At 58.0% G+C, this 18,533-nt stretch overlaps 1 protein-coding gene across 1 annotated transcript in view; it reads left to right on the top strand.

Annotated features, from left to right (window-relative positions):
- CASTOR2 (cytosolic arginine sensor for mTORC1 subunit 2) overlaps positions 1–18,533 on the top strand; it is a 52,421-nt gene that overhangs the window by 26,211 nt on the left and 7,677 nt on the right. Inside the window, exon 2 of the mRNA XM_045460991.1 lies at positions 7,956–8,026. Within this exon, the coding sequence (XP_045316947.1) occupies positions 7,956–8,026 (71 nt within the window). The remainder of the gene's footprint in view (positions 1–7,955; positions 8,027–18,533) is intronic.

Genomic DNA, 18,533 nt, shown 5'->3' with positions numbered 1-18,533 from the left:
CTCAGCGGCTGTGTGAGGGTGCCGACCTCTCACCCTGGCCCTGGCGATCAGGGGCGGGGTGGGGGACCCCTCTTGATGGCTGGAGAGACAAGCTCAGGGGCTGTGGAAGTGTCTAAGGCCACAGTGCCGATGCCGTCACTGGGACTCGAACCCAGGCCCCCTGACTCCAAAAGCAGTGCTCTTTGCCAAGCGTGAGCTCGTGGCCCACAGCACCATCGGAGGGTCACACAGAGCCTGGACCGTGGGGACCGAGTTGGGGAGTGAAGCTCTCTCCGTGGAGCCAAGGTGAACCCCCAAATCACTGGCCAGCCACGGCCCAAGTGGGTGAACTGGACCGGGGAAGGGGGGTGCTGTAGTCCTGGGGCCAGCCCTGTCCATCCCGTCCTGGGGCTCTTGTGGATTCTGGCGCCTGGACCCGTCTCCAGCCACCTCTTCCGGGTGGCTCTCGAGCTGCGTTCCCACACGGTCTGCCTTCAGGCCATGCCTGCGGCCCCTCACATTCGCCCCAGGGGACCTCGGCCCAAGCGTGTCCCTGTGACCCTCCGTGCGTCCTTGCAAGCCCACCTTAATCACTTACCTGACCGACTCGCGTTAGAAGGTGCAAAGCCAGAGCAAAAGAAAGGTCTGGACAATAACCTGTGTTTGACCAGAGGCCCCCCCACCCCCTCCACCCCCAGGTAATCGCACCCTTCACCCCCTGGCTTCTTTTTTTAGGTAGTTAGGTGGCAACTACACGTGGTCTTAAAGGTGGTGTTTTGGGTTTTTTTTTTTTTAATTTTTACACGATAGCTCCTAATTCCGCCAAAATATACGACGCTGTGCATGATGTCTGGGGGCTGCCTTTTCCTTCTGCTGTCGTACGGCTGAGACGCATTCATATTCTTGCAAGTCACTGTGGACCGTTCATTTTGATGGCTGGGTAATCGTCTTCTGTCATTGTCCTTCTCCTCGCCCAGTGATGGGCGTCTGGGTTGTAGCCAGGTTTTTGTTCCTGAGAACAGGCCGTTAGGAATTTTCTGGCCGGTGCCTCCCGTGACGTGTGTGTTTCAGAGGGTGGGCACCTCCGAGGGGAAGAGCTGCGTCACAGAGATGATGCTGCGGGGCCACACCTGCCTCCCGGCTGTCCCGCCTCAGAGACCAGCATAGTGGACCCGAGGCAGTAACAGCCTTAACCTAACTGAGCGTCAGTTTTCCTGCCGGAGAAGTGGGAACAAGTAGTTATGCCACACGTGCATTCAGTTGGTGCCGCTGATGCCCAGACCGTGGCACATCCTGTGCCAGGCGCGGGGGAAACCTGGGTAAGAAAGGCTCGGCCCACCGCCCTGATGGGAACAGGGAACAGATGGATGGCCGAGCCAAGTCAGATCTGGAAGCGAATGATCTCTGACGTTGTCATCACGGGGGAGGTGGTGGACCAGGGCTGTGACCTGCCAAGGGGTGTCGGGGTGGGCTTTTCGGCTGGGGCCCCTTTGTGCGACTGACCCTTCTCGGCGAGGGTTGCGGTGGGGGCCACAAGGAAGGGGGAGATCTGGAATCTGGCAGAGATCATTTAACACCAGAGAAGCCACGAGCCTGTACGCAGAAGGCGTCGTCCGATCCACGAGGCCTGCACGCTCCCTGAGAATGCTGCTGGGGGGGGGGGGGGTCCAGTTCTGCCCGGGGTCCCCGGGTCAGCTCCTTGACTCAAGGCATCGCGTGACCACACGTGCTTAAGCAGGATCTTTTTTTTTTTTTTTAATGTTTATTTATGTATTTTGAGAGAGAGAAAGAGAATCCCAAGCAGGCTCCACGCTGTTAGCACAGAACGGGGCTTGCACTCACACTCACAAACTGTGAGATCATGACCTGAGTTGAAATCAAGAGTCAGCACTTAACTGAGCCACCAGGGCGCCCCATGCAGGATCTTGAGCACTGCTTTGTGTGCTTAGGGCCTCCTTAAATCCTACCCTACTCTGCAAGGGAGTTATTAGCTCTTTCAGAGATAAGAAAGCCGCTCCAACCTTGTCTTGGGTGGGTGGGTGTAAAGCCAAGGTCCACACTTAGGCCTTTTCCATCTCAGATCCCCCAAGGAAGAAAGAGAACCACCAGTCAGCTCAGATGTGCTCCGCGCTTGGGTATGTGTTCATGAAGCAAGAGGCTGGACTTCACCCAGACTGTGTTTCCACCCTGGCACAACCTGTTCCATCCTGCCGGGCTGCCCCAGGCCATTGGGACATGCCTAAGGAAACAATAAGGAAGCCACTCTCGGAAGCTTGTGGCCTTGGCCCTCAGGGCAGGGCTTGGCCAGCCCTTTGCCCCAGGTTTCTCACCTTCCCTTGGTGTCCCTGGAGGAAAGAAGTGAGGGGTCAGTGGAGGCCGGAGTCAGAGGTGAGGACAGTCTGCTGACCTCCCTTCTGGTGCCTCTGGCCAGAGCGCTGGCTGTGGAAGACCACCGTTCCCTGCCATGGCCTTGTGCTTTTCACTGACCTTATCTCCTCAGCTTGTGGAATCTTGTTTCCTGGCCGCATAGGGACCCACACCCACGGCCGCCAGCCTGGTCCAGCCCCCCCTACCCCGCCGCCACCCCCAGCTCCTGTCAGCCTCCTTGAAGAGAGTAGCCTCCCAGCTGGTCTTAGGGCCCCCACCTACTCCTTACCCTTGGCCACAAGGTACTCCCCTCCCCTAGGACCCTTCTACGGGTCTTATGGGGACCTTCCCTGTACCTGCTCAGTTTTCTTTTTTATTGTGGTCAAATATACATAACAAAATGTACCATTTTAACCTTTCTTTTTTTTTTTTAATGTTTATTTATTTTTGAGAAAGCGAACACACGTGAGCAGGAGAGGGGCAGAGAGCGGGATGGGGTGCGGACAGAGGATCCGAAGCAGGCTCTGTGCTGACAGCAGAGAGCCCGATGCGGGGCTCGAACTCGCGGACCGTGGAAGATCACGACCTGAGCAGAAGTCTGATGCTCACCCGACTGAACCCCCCAGGCGCCCTTAACCATTCTTAGGTGCACGAGTCAGTGGCGTTAGGTATATTCACCCTGCTGTGCAACCGTCACCCCCATCCATCTCCAGAACTTTTCTATCCGCTCAGACTGAAACTCTGTTTCCATTAAATGACTGCTCCCCATATCCCCTTCCCCACAGCCCCTGGCAACCGCCCCCTGCTCCGTTTTAGATTGCAAACCCCTGTTCTGCCAGCCCTCTGCCCCTTCTCCACGTTTTTGATTTGCTCTGTGACACAAGCATCTCATGCACTATGTCATGTGTCCCACCCCTCCACAGTAAATCCTAATTGTCCAGTTCTTTAAGGCGGGGCTCCAGCACCCGAAACAGTGCTTGACACATAAAGATGCTTAGTGATTTGTTTGTTGAATGACTGAATGATCTAGCCGCCGGGGTTAGGCTGCTGCCTGGGTCCGGGAGCTTTCTCCAGACCCCAGTGATTCCTTGTGCCCCCCCCCCCCCCCCGTTTTGCAATCCTGCCCGTGTGTGTCACCCTGGAAGCTGCCAGCGCCGTCCCCCACACTGTGATTGTCCTGGCCCCCCGTGACACAAGCACACGGGTTTTGCCCGTGTTGACAGAAGAAGAAGCCCCTTTTCAAGATCGTCCTTCAAGTCCAGAACTAAAGCTTGAAACAGCAGCCTCCAGTTGCCAAAGACAGCAGGAATGAAACGGAGGCAACACAAGAGACCTATCGAAGACCCAGGAAAAACATAAAAAAGGCTGGTTGAGAGAACAAAGCCAGACCCACGCCATCCGCCTGGCTTTCCTTTGGGAAGGACCGCGCTGGACAGACCCCGGAGCGCTTCTGTCGCTCGCGGTGTGCGGTTGCAGAAAAGCATCAGCTGGGGCCAGCGGGGTCTCAGGAGCAGGTCGGACCCCGGCCCCTCGGCCTCCTCGCTGGACATGCTGCACAGAGACAGATGTGGCTGAACTTCCCTCGCTCCGGACCGAACCCTCCGCCCTTTGCAGGAAACACTCCCGGCCTCCCAGACGGAATTTCAGAATGGGCTGGTGGGCATTCAGAGACCCCAGCGGAACGAAGGAACACGAACGTGTGGAAACAGGTCCCTGGGACGTGCTAGATGCCTGTTCTGGGCCCCGTTTGCACGGCCCATCCCGTGGGCATGAAGAACGTGGGCTCATGTTAAAGCTTGGCCGGCCAGGCTGTCGTCACAAAGGCTTGCACGTACCCTGTGATGAGCCGGCAGGTGACCTCAGCGGGGTCTGGCCGACACAGGGCATCATGACCCTGCAGGAAGCAGGCTCCGGTCCCAGACGGGGTCTGGCTCCCGAAGCCAGCTCGGGCCTCCCCCTAGATTCAGGTCTTCGGCTCAGGATTCCGCACACGGGGAACCCTTGCTGATCCCTGACTGCGTGGAGGGGATGTCGTGGTGTCTGGGACGGGAGGGCAGGGGAGTGCGACAGCCTGGCAGGGCCATCAGTCAGCCAGCAGGTGAGTGGAGAAGGTGACAGAGAGGCCCCTAGGGGCCCCGGCCTGATGGCGATGAGGCAGGCCACCTCCCCGGCTCCCCCCACGCGGACGGTCCATGCGCTCAGACACGGCGGACGTCCGTGAAGATACCCAGGCCTCTGCGTGGCCTGTCGGGATGCTGGGGTGACGTCAGGCCCGGCCTCTTGCCTCGGAAACCGTCATCCTGGCTGTCTGCTGGGGGCCGGGATGCTGGCGAGGCGGACGGAGACTTTTCAGCCAAAGCTTGTTGCTTTGGAGGGTCAGGTGTGCGAGAGCTGGGACTGCATGGGACCCTGGAGGTGGCTGAATTCATCCTCCCCTTGGAGACCTCATGCCCCCTGCAGCCCGCTGGTCTGTGTGGCCTCGCTGGCTTTTTTTTTTTTTTCCCCCATGTTTCTTTATTTTGAGAGAGAGAGGTGGGGGCGGAGAGCACAAGCTGGAGAGGGAGAGAGAGAATCCCAAGCAGCGCAGAGCCCCGTGCGGGGCTTGAACTCACCAACTGTGAGGCCACGACCTGAGCCGAGATCAAGAGTCAGACGCTTAACGGACTGCACCTCCCGGGCACCCCGCCTAACTGTCTTCAGAGCTTCTCTTTACTTGGAACACCAGCTGGCCTCCGTGTGGCCTTCCCGCCAGCTACCTCTGCCTTCCAAGAAGAATAAATAGCCAACGAGTTAACTGCTAACTATAGTTACAACGGGTCTTCACTCATTAGTGCTCCTTTGACGACAACCCTGTGAAGTAGATGCTATTCTTATCCCCATTATACGCACGAGGAGACTGAGGCACAGAGAGGTTAAACTTAAGGTCACACAGCCATAAGCAGCAGCATTGCCTTCAACCCATGGTGCACGACAGCCAGGTGGTGGCTGGAATCTTTCTCCAGGCCAAGAGGCATGGTCTGGGCTCTAGAACCCCTATTCTGTTCAACAGAGCCCAGCGATGCACAGGCTCCCCCGAGATGGGGGACTTGCACAATTCTTGGGGTATGTCCCGAACCACAAGCTGCTGTCCCCCCATCTCTCTCCTTCGTTGCTTGGGGCTGTAGAATTTTACATCCTGTCTACCTGACGGCTCCGGCAGAACCTGCCCGGTGACAGTCATACACAGTTGCAAGGGTTGTGCACTGCTCAACTCCGAGAGCGCTCTTTCACAGAGACTATGAGGTGAACGAGCCCCACCCCCAGAGAAGATGCTGACACCGGGTCGTGGAGGATAAGCAGCAAGGCTCCAGCCAAAGAAGAGGGAAGGCTGTGCCGGGCAGTAGAAAGAACATTTGTCAACCTTTGGAGGCTGGGGAGGGAGGCCGAGAGTGAGGGAGCGGGATGAGGTGGGAGGTCACATGGAGGGGAGTGGTAGACAGAGGAGCTTGAGAGGCAAGACAGGTGGGACTGAGCGCCACGGAGCAGGGGAACAGGGAGCAGGAAGAACCAGGGGCCTGTCGGTCCCTCCGGCTGATCCGCGCTCCCGGAGGCCTGCCCGCCCCAAGGAGCGCATTTCGAGATAGGCGTCTGGTAGCTGGACCTCAGAGGCCCTCGACCCCGGGAGACGGGTCACATCAACAACATATTTATACCCCGTTTACACAGAGGCTGAAGCAACCGTCTGCTGGTGTTTATGCCTTTCCGGGACGGCTTCCATGGTCTATTTCTGGAGCATCCCTCACGGCCAAGAGGGCACAGGGAGCGAGTGCCATATCTCCTTGCCTTCGCAGACAGCTGGGCGGCCGCTGTGCGTGGCGGTCTGGTGACTGGGGGGGCTGCCGGGGCTCCGTCTGAGTGCACGGGGGTCCCCAGGAAGGAGCCAGGCCGGGCCAGGGATTGCCACTTCCGGAGGTGGTCGTCTGCCGTTGTCCCCGAGCAATTGCAGATTTTCTTTGTCCAAGCAACATTGCCAGTGGGATGGGGGACAGAGATGTGACACGGAAACCGAAGAGCCGGATGGAGCTTGAGGAGTGTGTGCAGCCTGTTGAGCAGAGTGTCAGCGGGGAGAAGAGTGACACCTTGCTCACGACTCTGGCACAAGAAATTTCTTTAGAGTCAGATGCGTCTGGGGCGCTTGGGTGGCTCCGTCGGTTAAGCTTCCGACTTCGGCTCGGGTCACGATCTCGCGGTCCGTGAGTTAGAGCCCCGTGTCGGGCTCTGGGCTGACAGCTCGGAGCCCGGAGCCTGCTTCAGATTCTGTGTCTCCCTCTCTCTGACCGCCCCCCCCCCCCCGCCCCGTTCATGCTCTGTCTCTCTGTGTCTCAAAAATAAATAAACGTTAAAAAAATAATAATAATAAAAATAAAGTCCGGTTCGTTGAGGTATGCCTCATTTGCATACGGTAGAACCCACCCCTTTTAGGGTATAATCCTTTGCGTTTTGACAAATGCGTGTGGTCTTGTAACCACCGCCTCGGTCAAGATACCAAGCACTCCCGTCAACCAGAAATTTCCTTGATGCCATTCTACTTCTGTCTTTAATTTGTTTTTAATGTGTATTTAGTTTTGACAGGGAGAGGGAGAGCACAAGCAGGGGAGGGGCAGGGAGAGAGGGTGAGAGAGGATCCAAAGCGGGCGCCTCGCCGACAGCAGTGAGCCCGACGCGGGGCTCGAACTCACGAATCTCGAGTTCGTGACCCGAGCCAAAGTCGGACGCCCAACCGACTGAGCCACCCAGGCGCCCCTCTTTCCCGTTTTAACCCCTGTGGGAGGGATCATTGGGCCCGTGCCGGGGTTACTCGTCAGGCCTCTCGCTGCCAGGGCTCCCCGCGATGGATGGGTTTCGCACGCTGGGCACCGAGCCCGGGCCAGGCCTCCTCGCGCTTGAGAGCCACAGCGACGCCGAATAACCACAGGCCGTTTCCGGCTGCCGCTGCTTGTGTCGTTCTGGGGGCCCTTGCAGCTGGATGAGGGACAGGGAGGCAGGCACCAAGGGGCAGTGAGTGCCACACCCTGGCCTGGAGGAATCGAGGGTCTCGTCTGGGGACAGAAGTGAGCAATGCACACCCGAGGCTGATCCGTATTACCGAAGGTGACGGGTGACAGTTGGGGGATCCGGGCCCCCCAAAGGGCACAGACAGCCACACCTCTTTCTCATGCAAGGAAGAAAAGTACCCTAAAGGCTGGGCTGTCGGTTGGGTGATGTGACTTGGGTGTGGGATGACCGTGGGAACTCCCGAGTTGGTGGGGGGTTGGGGGTGGGGGATTGGGGGGGACAGCGGTGGAGGCTTAGATGTCAGAACGTGGGGGGGCCTACAGAAGGTAGTTCACCCACCTGCTCCCTGCCAGAGCCCCCCTTCGGCTTCTTCCCCTGGGAAAAAGTGGGATCTAAGCCCCTTCAGCTGTAGTAGGGCAACCTAGAGGCTGGCTCAGGGGTCCCCAAAGATTGGGGGGTGAGAGGGGACCACCAGCCTCTCCAGGCCCCCCTGAGGCCTCGTGAGTTGGAAATGGAGGGCCTTGGCGGGGGGGGCGACTAACACCGTGTCCTCTGTCTGTCCGTCCGCCATCCAGGTGCAAGTTCTTCAGTCTGACCGAGACGCCCGAGGATTACACCATCATTGTTGACGAGGAGGGCTTCTTAGGTGAGTGCTTCCACCACTGGCGCTCGGCCTGCACTCAGTGCTGGCTGCCCGCCGCCTTATTTCTGCCCCTCTACCTTCTTACTTTTTGCCCGCCGCCTTATTTCTGCCCGCACCCGCCGCCTTATTTCTGCCCGCACCCACCGCCTTATTTCTGCCTCCCCTCCGCCTTCCTAGCGGTGGGTTAGAGAGTCAGCAGGGGGTCTGTTTTCTTCTCTCCCTGTGCCCTGGCTGATCCCCTCCGTTTCCGCTTGTGAGACTCCCCCGGGAAAGGCGACGGCAGAGCCAAAAGGGTCAATAAGACGGTGCTTACCCAGCTGGGAACTGAAGCTACCAAGAAGGCACCCAGGGCTTGTTTTCTTGAGCACCTGCTGTTGGGCGAGGGGCTTTAAAATGTCCTCAGTCCTCGTTCCCTTTGGAGGAAGCCCTGATTATCTTCCTTTTGTGATTTTCCTTTCCGTTGTTCCGTTTTTCAGATTGGGATATCATTCACGTATCACAAAGTCCACCATTTTATTTTAGTTTTGAATTTGTTTAACGTTTATTGATTTTTGAGAGACAGACAGAGTGCAGATGGATGGGCAGAGAGGGAGACACAGAATCCGGAGCAGGCCCCAGGCTCTGAGCTGTCAGCACGGAGGCTGACGTGGGGCTTGAACTCACAAACTGTGAGATCATGACCTGAGCTGAAGTCGGTCGCTTAACCGACTGAGCCACCCAAGCTCCCCATAAAGTCCACCATTTGAAAGTGTCCAGTTCTGTGGTTTTTGAAATGCACGAGGTTGTGCAGAACATTCCAGAACATTTTCATCACCCCAAAAAGAAACCTCGTACCTGTTAGTATCACTCCCCCTTCTCCCCGCCCCCCGTGTCCTTTTGGTGTCATCAGTAAGGTTTTTATTATGTTTGTCCTGCTCTTAACCTCGAAGCTCCTGGAGCAGAGGGGACGTCACGGGCCCAGGCTCACCAGCCACCAGCTGGGCTCCCCCCAGAGCAGATGTTCCTTCCAAGCCCCTCAGTTCCGTTCCTCAAAGCATGCAGAGAACGCAGCAAATTCAGAGTTTTTATAAAAACCCTATTTTCCGCCCCAAAGACAACTCCTGGTCACTTTTTTTTTTTTTTAACATTTATTTATTTTTGAGACAGAGAGAGACAGAGCATGAACAGGGGAGGGGCAGAGAGAGAGGGAGACAGAGAATCCGAAACAGGCTCCAGGCTCTGAGCTGTCAGCACAGAGCACCACGCGGGGCTCGAACCCACAGACCGTGAGATCATGACCTGAGCCAAAGTAAGGTAACATTTCCTGTGATATCCCAGCCTCTCACCATGCACGTCGTGGTGGACGGGGCCTGCCTCCTCACCGGGTCCCCAGCGGTTAGAATCCAAGCTGTTTCCTTGTTCTCTAGTGATAAATTTGTGAACTCCTAAAATGTGTAACATACATTCTTATCTGGGCTGGCTCCTAAAATGAGGTCTGAGACGTGGTGTTTGTGGGGTCAGAAGTCAACCATCTGTGTGGTTCCCAATGCGAGCTGAGGGGCGGCCGAATGAGACCGTCCTCACTGGTGAGCACGCGAAACCCTGGGGGAACGGATACGGCCCCCACCTGCTCTGTCATCCTTACACGCCCCTGCCCTGGGCACCTAGCCAAGGTTGGGGGGCTGCACCCAGCCCCCCCCATATCTAAAGGCGCACGGTTTCCCTCCCGCCGAGGGGACAGCTGCCCGGCCACAGCAGGGACAGGACAGGCCCTACGGGAGGCCCTGCCCCATCATCAAAGTTATCTAGCTAGTCATTCATTCATTCATTCATCCGTTGACTCACTCATTCACTCAGCAGATATTTTCTGAGCCCGCGGGCCGCGAACGAGAACTTTTGCCTTAACCACAAAGTGCGGTCCCGTGAAGAGTGCGTGCCTGGGCCACCCGAAGCCATCTGCATTTTTGCGTGGGGACGCGTGCCCTTGTGCGGGAGCACCGAGGAGCGCCCCGGACTATCTCTTCTCTAGGGTCAGATGCTCTGTCTGGTCCGTCTCCCCGGACGAGACTGACTCTCTCCATCGTGAGGCAGCAAAGGAGGCATCGCGGGGAGCGGGGAGCCAGGGAGCCGGGTTTTGCAGGCCCTGGGAGCCCACGTGTGCAGGAATTGTCAGTAACCGGGGCGGGAGGTGTCCCGCAGCTAAAGGGCCGCCTGCTCGGAGCCCCCCCCCCCCCCCGGCCCCCTCCTCTGGATTGCAGGAGGCAGCATTTACTGAGCACCTGCTGTGTGCCGCATCTCGCTGAGCCCTGGAGGGGTAGCCGGGGGTGGGAAACACCACCTCTGACCCCATGAGCCTCAGGGCCTGCCAGCTAATGGCACCGTTCTCGTGGTCGGTGCCGTGCAGGGAGGGTGTGGGTGCCGTAACGGCATGTCGCAGAACATACCCTGCTGTTCAGGAGACCCCCTGGGAGGGGCCCTCGAAATAGGAAGCAAGATAAGCCGAGAGCAGATACATGCGCTCCCTGAATCAACATATACTGCCTTATTTCACTGCCCCACCGGGGCTGCTATCTGTTGACGCTGTGCTAATAAGCCCTGGGAAGGACTCTTTTTTTTTTTTTTTTTTTTCACGTGAGGCTTGGAACGGGATGTAGCATCTTAAAAAAATTTTTCAAGTTTATTTATTTAGAGAGAGAGACAGAGCAGGGGAGGGGCAGAGAGAGAGGGAGAAAGAGAACATCCCAAGCTCTGTCAGCGCAAAGCCTGATGCGGGGCTCAAACCCACAAACTGCGAGATCATGACCTAAGCTGAAGTCAGGGGTCGGATGCTAAACCGACTGAGCCACCCAGGCGCCCCGGGAAAGACTTTTCTTACCTTCGTTTTATAGATGAGGAAAGTGAAACACAGAAATGTGTGTAACCTGCCCAAGATCTCACCGTTGGTGTCACCTCTGGATGCTTCCAACGGCCAGGCCCTGGGCAGGGGAGGTCAGAAGCACAGGAATCCAGCCTTTGCCCCTCAGGTCTTGGGAGGACAGACACACAGGAACCAGAATTACAGCATCAGTGGAGAGTGGCGCTCAGCTTAGTGGACAGAAGTGCAGTCCAAGAGGACTTCCTTGAGGAGGCAGGGCCTAAGGCAGACCCAAGGAAATGAGTAAAGAGCTACCCAGTGGAACCTATGCAGTTGGGGTTGGGGACACTTCCAGAATGGAGGGTTGCTTGGCACTCTCAGGGAACTGAGGTCACTGGGCACATGAACAGGGGAAGGAGGCAGGACGAGTGAGACCAGGAGAGGCAGGGGCAAGGGGGAGCCAGTGAAGGGTGTTGCCTGAACTCGAAGGGCTTGCCCGCAGAGAACCGAGTGGGGAGGCTGACACAGTGAGGACAGATCAGGAATCCTTCAGCATGTCCCTTTCTTGGAGGCGGGGGGGCTCCGAAGAGGAGACTTTGGGGGAGCTCGTGTAGTCAGGGAAGGCTTCCTGGAGGAGGCAATTTTTTGCTGCCCTTGATGGGCTGAGGAGGGAGAGAGCATGTCGGTAGGCGCCTATGAGTAAGTACAGGAGAAGAAGCAGAGACCAGGTCCAGTTCTAAAACAGAGGTGAGCAAGGTAAATTTGCACCTTATTCCGCAGACAGTAGGGAGCCATTGAAGATTGTTGAGCTGGAAGAGAGTCATCACTGAGGCTGGATTCAGGTAGAGGCAGCTGGGTGAGTGTACAGGAGGGGAGTGTGAGGTGGGGGCCTCCCTGGGTAGTGTATAAGCAGGCTTTGTCCAAATTGAGGTCTTGAGGCCCTAACTGGCCCAGGGAGGGGATCACCCACCACCCTGAAGCCCTGAGGTTCCCCGGAGCCAGTAACAATCGCCTGGCTTCTCCCCCAAACCTTTTCCAGTGGCAGGGAAGTAACCATAGCAAAGGGCTCATCTGCTCAGTCTTCAAGTCAGGGGAAGGTGGGACCTGGGACAGGTTTGAATTATTCACCCAGCAGGGGCTGGGAGGAGGGGCCCAGCCTCTGGCCACCCTTAACTCTGTGACTTCCAGGTAGGGGGTCTTGCTTCCAGGCTGCAATTCCTGGCCAGCAAACCGGGCTTCTTGGTCATCCGTTATTGCCCAAGAAAAATCTAGAAACATCGTGTGCCTCTAATGAAGTGTGCTGTCTCCTGCACTCATGTTCTAGAGCTCTGGGGTTGGGTGGGGGGGGGGGGGGGGGATACACAAAGCCAGACTCCTGTTCACCTGCACAGCCTTCCTGTTATGAGCTCAGTGGAGACGCCTCACCTCACGGGCTCGTTCCAGTGGTTAAGAGCAAAGACCCGTTTTACAAGTGAGAAAACATCACTGTGAGTGATGGATGGGGTGCGGATTTGAAGCAGGAAATGCCTTTGCGACGGTCCGGGCAGAAATAAGGAAAGTACTCGGAGAAAGTGGTATGGGGGTTCCAACAACCGAGGTCAGGAGCAGCTGCTGAGAAGTTGGGGGGGGGGTGGCAGGCAGTGGGGGAAGGCTCTTAGAGGCAGGATCTGGGGGAGGGGAGGGGTGGAAGGAGCCACACGGTTCCACCTTCTTGCCCAAGCTCTGGGAGGCTTCTCTTCAGAAAGGGAGTTTGGTCTGTGGCCACCTCCGTGGGACACCTGGCTGTGCCAGCTGTGCAAACACTGCTTGTCCCCCAGAGGCCTCCCGTGGCCTCTGTTAGCATCAGCCAGGGAGCCTTGGTGACTGTTCACTGGCGTGGAACTTTCACGGTTAGGAACCGGCCGCCCTTTGCAGTTCACTTGCACGGAAGATGAAGAATCTTGGAGGGGGTGGGGACAGGACGTCAACCAGACAGCTCTTCGTTTAATGTGGAAATTAAGAGTTTCTTGGCTCAACTGGACGCTGTCCGTCTGGGTGGCAAACAGAAGCAGGAAGCGTGTGTGGGTTTCGATCTTTTCCATATTTGATGAGCACTTACTATGTGCGGTGCAAGGTGTTCTTGGGGACCCAAGATGACAGTCCCTGCCCTGACTTCTGGGTAGTGGGCGGAATCTTAGGTTTGCAGTTTCAGAGGGGCCCGGGGGTAATTGGGCTCCCCATCACGGGCCCCCACAAAGTCCCCGTATCTGAACGTGTGATCCGTCGCACAGTGGGGAGGGGCAAGCTCAGGGGCTGCGATCGGTCCAAAGGTGAAGCAGGAAAGTCGTTGAAAAGCAACTCCTGGCCTCACCCTGGGCTGAGACGGGAAGACCCAGGTTCGGGTCCAGCTCTGCCACTTCCACTGCTTATGATTCTGGACGAGCTGCTTCATCCCAAACCCAGGATCACCCTTCCCTTCCAGAAGGCGCGCACATGGCCATACTATGCACCCGTGCTCCATAGGCATCAGGGAGTCGCCGTGTCTACCTTGCACGTCCACGGGGGCAAAGAGGGCTGTGCCCACCAGAGCTCTGAGCCCCTAGCTTGTCATTTACCATTTCAGTAAGGGGAGGACAAAGTGGTGCCCCCAGCAGGGGTCGCCTCTCCAGGAAGTCCAAGCTCCCAGCTCAGTCTGTCCGGTTCTTATTGTTCCCCTAAAGCTGATCCTCCCAGGGAGCACTGGGGGGACCGTGCCCATCTGCATGTGTAGTGGCCTCCTACTCACTCCCCCTCCGCCCCTGCCTCGCGTGAAGTAACACCCCGGAGCTGAGATTGCATTTGCCAGGATGGGGAGAGAGGCAGGGAGAGCAATGAGGGATGGGGAGGGGTGGGCCTTGAGTGCCTGCCCCCTGCAGGGTCCTGGCCATTCCCGTGACACCCCAGTTCCCACCCACCCTCCGACCTCCCTCCAGGGCCGCCTTGTGGCAGATCTCTTCCTGCGAGAGCTCCACGGTCTACACCCCCGTGCTGGCCCACAGTGGCTATGCTTCCTGTCTTTTTATTCCACCCAGTATAGTCTCCTGCTCATTCCCCGATACCAAGTAGCCTTCCAAGGCATGCCTCCCTTCTCTTTACGTTTTGGCAGTTTTCAGACCCGCACCGCAGCTGAGAGCCTACTACGCTAACCGCCCCCGTACCCTCCCCCTGGAAGGGGGACTCCCCACCTGTTAACCTTTGAAGACCATTGGCCTCTCCCTCCTTCCAGTAAACACACGCGCACGCATTTATCGTTTGCTGAACCATCCGAAGGACAGCTCGCCCCTAACCACCTGAGCACCTGTCAGCTGATAATAAGAGCCGCGTCCTGTTCATCGCGCCCGCGGAATGAGACACTCCTTCCGTCTCTAACATCCGTTCTCATTTAGACAGCTACCCAAAGATACGTTGTGTAGCTGGAAAATGTGCTTTTTAACCGGACGTGCAGCGTTCTGTGGCCGATGAGCCGTGGTCCGTCCGCCTGGGTCTTCATTTGAAATCCCTGGGTTGAAGCCTCACCCGTGAGTCTGTCGTCGCCCCGCGTGTCAACTGCTCCTTCCCAGGGAAGCCACACAGTGAGAACACTCTCGTTATGTTTTGCCCGACTGCGGTCCAGAAACCATCGAAACTACCACCAGCAACGTACTAACAAAGTCTCTGGCATGTGGTGAGGGCTTGGATGCCAGACGCTTAGCTAAGCGCTTGATGGGGATTATCTCATTTAATCCTCGAAGCATCTTCTGGACCTGATCCTGATTTCATCATTCTGTGTTTGAAAACTTAAGAAACGAGGGGGCGTTGACTTTGTGCCCCGAGTCGTATCGGCAGGATTAAACCCGCCCGTCTGACCCCAGGACTCTTGACCCTGTTGCAGGCAGGGTAGGAGAAGCCTGAGGCACACAGGCTGTGTGGGGAGGTAGCAGCTGTGTAGCACAGGGGACCGCGGGTCCTACAGCCGGAACAGGGGAGTCCTGGGGACGTGGGGGTATGGTGAACAGCGCAGGGGGCGCTCTACCCGGCAACAGAGCCGCCCCACTTTGCGGCTGGGGGTGACAAGACCAGTTAACCTCCTCCACCACAGAGCGTGTTCAGCTCTGAGTGGCTATTTTTAGGGTCTGGTACTATGTGCAGTGACAGAAATAATCCATTTCAGTCTTGGAATGGGTCCACTTTTCCTCTAGGGAAGGGCAAGCTTCCTGCCTCCTGGTCAGCCTCCTGGAAGCTCATTCCCATGGCCCCAGAATGCCAGCTCGGGCACCCTGAAGCTTGGCCCCGGGGTGACGCTGGGGCCTGGACAGGCCTGCCTTCCCTCTCCCCTAGAATGCCAGGGCAGTGCTCTGAGGTCCCGGGGGCGGGAAGCCGCAAACAACTGTGGTTTCCAGATGCTTCTGCTCCTCTGGCAAAGCTCACCCTTTTGGAAGTATGGTGACCACCGGTCTGAAACTGACCACTGTCAGTGGGTTCTGTCCGGGGCCAAGAGCCAGGAGCAGGGGCCCTGAGGCTGGGAGCAGGGCGGGCAGACCCAGACTGGCCAACGGTTGGATTGGCCTGAAATCCTGTGTTCCCACCCCCACCCCCACGCCCCCATTTGCAGCCTCAGGCCTGGGTTTCTCTCCCCGGGACTCCTCCAAACCTGCCGAGAAAGACTCCCCAGAGCAGAGCCTTGGCTGCACCAGCACCCCTTAGCCATGCACACGCCCAGCGGTTCACCGACGTCGCGCCTTCCCCGCTGTATCTGCAGCATCTCCCTGGCAACCTCCCCTGGGCAGGGTGGAGCCAGGGTTTGGGGTGTGTCACTGTCCGAGAGCCCGAAGCCTGTGTCCTCTGCCCTCCTCCCACCTGCTCTCGGGAGACCCCCCCCCACCTTGCCCCGCTGGAATGCGGAACTCAGGTCCGCGGGGCAGAGGAGCTCCCACCTGCGCGGTGAAGGCCTCGCGGGGTCCACTGAGACCACATGAAGGCAACGCCTGGGTGTGGGACTCATGGTGTCCCAATTGGAGCCCCTGCTGGCCCAATGCCTCCACTTTACAGTCCTGGAGCTAAGTCTTGCGGGGGGGGGGGGGGCTTCCCTGATACTCCAGGGTGGGCTGGTGGCCAAGGTGGGTCTGGAAGGCATTCCACGGTGCCAGAATGAGATTGCCCTGCCATTTACTACCCAGTGATCTTGGCGGACCGTCAGCTTCCCTCTCTGGGCCTCAGTTTCCGACCCTGTGAAATGGGAGCAGGGCTGACTTTTCAGCCTATTGTGCGTCCATAAGTAGATGAACAGCGTTCAGACAGCATCCCTGATTCACCGATGTCTGGGCCCCTCTTTGGAGCCCCCTCCCTTATTGGGGACCTGGTCCTTCTTCCTGGTCAGTGCCCAGAGCAGAGCATGAAGTCTGTTTCCTAGTCGGACCTGGGTTTGAATCCTGGTTCTTACGCGTCCGGTGCGTCCACAAGCAGATGGGCCTCGGTCCCCACTGGTGGATTGTAAATTCAGAGAAGTTGGCCGGCTCTGGGAATGGTCTCTGTGGGAGTGGCATCGGCTGCCCCGGGGCCATTTGCCCGATCCTGGGAAGGTGGATACAAGAAAGGGATGATGTTGGGGGCCACCCCCCACCTCGGGTCTGGCAGGGTGACGGAGCACTGACCAAGCTGGGCGGAAGTTGGGGGATGGGGGGCGGGGAACAGGGGAGGTCGGGGGGTGGGAACCGTGCGGCCCGGACAGAGTAGAGCTGCCACCGTCCCTCATCCACTCATCTCACACCTCCGCGGGCCGGGCGCTGAGCCTGGCGGAGAATGAAGCCGACCGGGGCCAGCGTCCCGGTTGAGGGTGACGCCCCGGGGACTCATACCCCCTGCCCGGGACGGTAACCACTCACCGTGTGCAGCCATCAGAATTGAAATGCACCAAAATTAAATAAAACTCACAGTCTGTTTCCTTCGCTTGCACCAGCCGTATCTCTTCTGGTGGGAATGGCAACCGTCTGGGGGCAGCGCAGGTGTAGCACCCCTCTGTCCTTGCACAGAGCTCCCCCGGACAGCGCTCACTGAGGAGAGGACTTTGGCTTTTCTTTGAAGGATGTGGGAAGCCGCTGGGTGCTTTCGGGTTGTGAGCAGCTTGGAATGGGCAGGCAGAGGGTGGATATGCCAAAGCTGACGCGGCCTCGTGTTAGCATGCAGCAACATGAGTGAGCCTTCTGGAATTTTCCGAAGAAGGCTTCAGGGGTTCTGCCCTAATGAAAAGGGACACTTAAGATTTTTCGTCGCCAAATACATTACAATGGTGCCTGAGATGGCTGGCCACCGTCGGGGCCCCGCGACTCACAGGGTGGACCGTCGGGACACCCCAGCCCCGGGGGGCTCTCAGTGCCGCCCCTTAGAATTTCAGAACTGAGCTCCTGGTTCTGGGGAGCATGTTTCCTCTGGAGGTCTGTCCTGGGGCTCTCTCTCTTCTGACCCCCCACGTGACAGACTAAAGGTGTCTCCCGACTCGTGATTTCAGCTCAGGTCATGATCTCCAAGCTCGTGAGTTTGAGCCCCGCGTCGGGCTCTCTGCTGTCAGCCCAGAGCTTGCTTCGGATCCTCTGTCTCCCTCTCTCTCTCTGCCCCTGCCCCTCCCCCAAGATAAAACCATTTAAAAAGCCTTTCCCCCTGCTCTTCCTCCCAGACTTCCCCCTTTTGTGGGAAGCCGCCTCCCTCTCCAGCCAGCCTGGCCGGCCCGGTCCTTTCTCAGCAGCAGGACCAATGGGCTCACTAGCCTGTGGTTACCATGGCAACCGGAGCTGGGCAGGTGGGAGTCCAGGTGGGGCCTCACTCGGTTTCCCCTCCTTGGAAGCCGTCTTGCCTGAGGCCAGCCCAGCCTTCCTAGGGCAGCACGGTCCTCCTCACTGTCGTCCAGAGAGCCTCCCTGATTCCCCAGTGACTGAGCCCCTCTTCTGGTCTCCCGCCCTGACTGAGGACCTGGCCCTTCTTCCGGGACAGTGCCCAGAACAGAGCCTGAGGTTTGTTTCCTAGTCGGACCTGGGTTTGAATCCTGGCTCTCACTTGCTAAGGGATCTCGGGCGGTCGCCAGCCCCCTCGGCGCTCTGGTGCGCCACGCCTACAGTGGGAATGACAGTCCTGGTACAGGGTGTGTCTGAGCAGACGTCTGTGATGCGCAGAGAGCCCCCTGTGCAGCCCGCGTTTCGCTCTGTAGCTGTGCATTGGAGACACGTGCACCTGCGTGTACCCACGTCCTGTGGGCCAGACTCCAGTCCTGAGTCTCAGAGTGCTCTTCTATGGGACCGGCTAGGACAGGTGAACATTTGGATTCCGGGGGTTTGTGAGCTGGTCAGGAAGCCTCGGTGATTACTGCCACTCCGGCCCTCCCGGTGCTCACCCCCAGGATCCCTGGGCTGTCTGGAGGGACTCAGGTGGCATCCTTAGGAACCCTCCTGGAGCTGTGTGTTCTTCCAAGACGCAAGTCTGATAGAAGCAGGGAGAGAAATCCTGGGGCCCCCCCACCCCCTGCCCTGGCGCTGGCCCCCTCTCTACCTCCGGCCCCCTAGGAGGGTCCTAGGAACCCAGTATGAAAACCACAGGGCCCATTCCACCAGTATGAGGGTGGTGATGGCAGCCCGACTGTGGAGCGAGAACTGGAAATAACAAAGTCACTACTGACTGCTGGATACCATGGTT

The sequence above is a fragment of the Leopardus geoffroyi genome, chromosome E3, assembly GCF_018350155.1.
Source record: "Leopardus geoffroyi isolate Oge1 chromosome E3, O.geoffroyi_Oge1_pat1.0, whole genome shotgun sequence".
NCBI classification, from domain to species: domain Eukaryota; kingdom Metazoa; phylum Chordata; class Mammalia; order Carnivora; family Felidae; genus Leopardus; species Leopardus geoffroyi.
The sequence above is the reverse complement of the archived record's forward strand: the minus strand, read 5'-3'. Positions and strand labels throughout refer to the sequence as shown.